This window comes from Oratosquilla oratoria, chromosome 18 (genome assembly GCF_046742065.1).
Source record: "Oratosquilla oratoria isolate Oo_2021 chromosome 18, ASM4674206v1, whole genome shotgun sequence".
NCBI lineage: Eukaryota > Metazoa > Arthropoda > Malacostraca > Stomatopoda > Squillidae > Oratosquilla > Oratosquilla oratoria.
Window position 1 is genome coordinate 26,403,853 of NC_134794.1, and position 3,266 is coordinate 26,407,118.

Here is a 3,266-nt window from a genome sequence, read left to right on the forward strand (position 1 = left end):
TGTGAGGTCATAGCATTACCCATAGATCGGTCATACGAGCTCTGAGCTCTCTTCCGGGAGGGAAATAGCTGTCGATCACGAGTCCAACACGTGATCCAAAGACCAAGGTGAATACACACACACATACACACACACACACACACACACACACACACACACACACACACACACACACACACACACACACACACACACACACACACACACATATATATATATATACACATATACATACACACATACACACACACACAAAACACACACACACACACACACGCACGCACACACACACACACACACACACACACACACACACACACACACACACACACACACACACACACACACACACACACACACACAGAGACACACACACACACACACACACATACACTTACTTTCGTCGGATGGATGGCGAAGATTAGAGTTCCGAAGAAAAATCAAAATTTACGTAGATCTCAACGTCAAGGAAGTACCTTACTGTACTTACAGGGAAGGGGAAAACTCGTGGTGTAGTGGGAAAGTGAGAAAAAAAGGAGAGGGGAAGGGATTACTGAGGGAAATGGAAGGAAATGAGGTAGGGGAGGACTTGGTCCAGGAGGCCAGGCGTCTTGTAAACAAGCGGAGGACTGAGGATTTTGGAGAAGGGATTAACAAAAATGTAAAGATTAGAAATATAGATAAGAACATCACAATGGAAGGTGAAGATAATAATTTCCAGGGATTTAATGAGGGGGGGAGTATACCAACCTTCCCCGATTAGCAAGACTAGAGGAAAAACTTGAAAAAATGACCGAACATTGGGAGAGTAGGTTCGGTAACATAGCAAAGATTGCGCAAAGAGTTGAAAAATTGGAAGAACTAGAGAAGGTGAACAAAAACTTAACTAAAGAAATAGAAGACACTTAAAAGAAGTAAAAGATGAGAATGAGGAATTAAAGAGGAATAATAAAGACAATAAAGAGGCCATAGCAAAGAAGCACAGGGTTGGAAAAAAATCCAAGAAAACAGTAAATTTGCATTTACTGACATAATAAAACAGCAAATGAAAGAACAAACAGAAGACTCAGTTACTAAAGTGATGAAACAGAAGGAGAATATAGTAAGAGACTTAGGAGATAAAAAGAAATATATAATTATATTAGGAATGGAAGAGAAGTATGATCTTAATAGAACCACAAGAATCAAAGAGGAAAAAGAAAAAGTAAGCAGTTTACTAGAATTAGTTCAGATAAGACCAGACCAATTAAGATTAAATTCAGGTCACAAACGACGGCAGAGAATATCTTAGCAAAAACAGGGAAACTAGCAGCAAGTGAACAATATAAAAAGGTATGGATAAAAAGAGAAATGAATAAAGAGGAAAGAGAGGAGGAAAAATGAAAAGACAAGAAGCTAAGGAAAAAACGAGAAGAGAACAGTCAGAAAAAGAGAATTTCTATTGGAGAGTAGTGAATATGAAAGTAAGGAAATGGGACATACTAGAGAAAAACAAAAGGGAAACAGAAAATACAATGGAAGTAGCAGAAAATTAAAAGTGTCTTACACAAATATAGATGGATTAATAACAGGATTGAATGAGCTGAATGATTACAGTGGGGAACACACTTTCGGTTGCATGAGTTCTGACACTTGATTCTGGTAGATTTGAGGTCACAGATTTTGATGCTACGCGGCAATTTACATATCAGGTGACATGTTCTGAAAATAGCAAAGGGAGGTAATAAGCATATTAGTTTACATTTACCAAATACTATTCTTAATTACATCAGTGCGTCAAATATATATTTGTGTGTGCATTATTATTTTATTTCATTAAAACAATTATTCTATTTCTTTTCCAGGTGTGATCATTCTGTAAACAGTGTTGACTTCAATCAAAGGAAACATGGCCTCTATAGCAAGTAGAAGGAAATGTGTGACGTGCCCGGATTCATTCTGCTACATTTGTGGTGCATTGACAGCTCCAAAGCAAAGAAGGAACATTAGTGAATTTGTGAAGAGAGCTTACTTTTGCTACTTTAAAGTGAAACTTGGAGATCAAGACAAACCATGGGCACCGCATAAGGTATGTCATTCCTGTGAAGAAAACTTGCGTCAATGGACTAAAGGAAAAGACAAAATAACATTCGGTATTCCGATGATATGGCGTGAGCCACGGGACCATGTCACAGACTGTTACTTTTGCGTGACTCGTGTTGCTGGTTTCACTAGTAAAACTCGTCATCTTATCACATACCCTAGTCTAGATTCAGCAATCAGGCCTGTGCCCCATTCAGATGATGTTCCAAAGCCTATCTTCACTCAACTTGCTTCTGTTGAATCTGACAGTGAATGTGACACTGAGGTCACAGAGGAGTCAACTAACAGAAACGACTTAGATTTTGCAGGCATATCAACAGAACCGGAAACATTTAGCCAAGCAGAACTCAATGACTTAGTTCGATATCTGGGTCTGTCTAAAAAGCTGTCAGAATTGTTGGCTTCACGGTTAAAAGATAAAAACTTGCTGAAAATAGACACAAAGGTAACATTCTTTCGAAACAGAGAAAAGAACCTCTTACAGTTCTTTGATTCTAAATTTGACTTCGTCTACTGTTGTGATATTCCTGGATTAGTCACCGCGATGGGAGCTCTAGGTTATGATCCGAAAGAGTGGCGCCTCTTTATAGATAGCTCTAAGCGGAGTCTGAATTGTGTTTTATTACATATAGGCAACATCTTTGGCGCAATACCCATAGGACACTCAGTACACCTGAAAGAAAAATATGAACACATCAAAACGGTTTTGGAGCTACTCAAATATGAAGAACACAAATGGATCATCTGTGTTGATCTAAAAATGGTCAATTTTTTGCTAGGACAGCAAGGTGGGTATACAAAATTTCCTTGCTTTATCTGCCTCTGGGACAGCAGAGCCAAAGACAGACACTGGATTCAGAAGGAATGGCCAGTTAGGGAAAGCCTCAATGTTGGGAAAAAGAACATCATTTATGAACCCCTAGTGGAAAGTGAAAAATTGTTTTCCCGCCCCTTCACATCAAGCTGGGCCTTATGAAACAGTTTGTCAAGGCGCTCGATAATGACAGTGACTGTTTTAAGTATCTGTGTGAAGTGTTCCCTGGTTTAACGCTAGAAAAACTCAAAGCAGGTATTTTCGACGGCCCTCAAATTAGGACGCTGATTAAAGACCAAGCCTTCACTCAATCCATGACTGATGTTGAGAAAAATGCATGGGGAGCATTCGTTTCTGTTGTAAGGAACTT

General features: G+C 39.1%; 1 protein-coding gene across 1 annotated transcript; it reads left to right on the top strand.

Moving 5' to 3' along the window:
• Window positions 1–1,849: 1,849 nt before the first annotated feature.
• LOC143034813 (uncharacterized) lies at window positions 1,850–3,058 on the top strand. Its single transcript, XM_076201159.1, has one exon. It carries the CDS (start codon window positions 1,889–1,891, stop codon window positions 3,056–3,058), a length of 1,170 nt encoding a protein of 389 aa, XP_076057274.1. The 5' UTR covers window positions 1,850–1,888.
• The last annotated feature ends 208 nt before the right edge of the window (window positions 3,059–3,266 follow it).

What these genes read in the sequence shown, in the direction of transcription:
- LOC143034813 (XM_076201159.1), top strand. Translation starts at nt 1,889, where the DNA reads ATGGCCTCTATAGCAAGTAGAAGGAAATGTGTGACGTGCCCGGATTCA.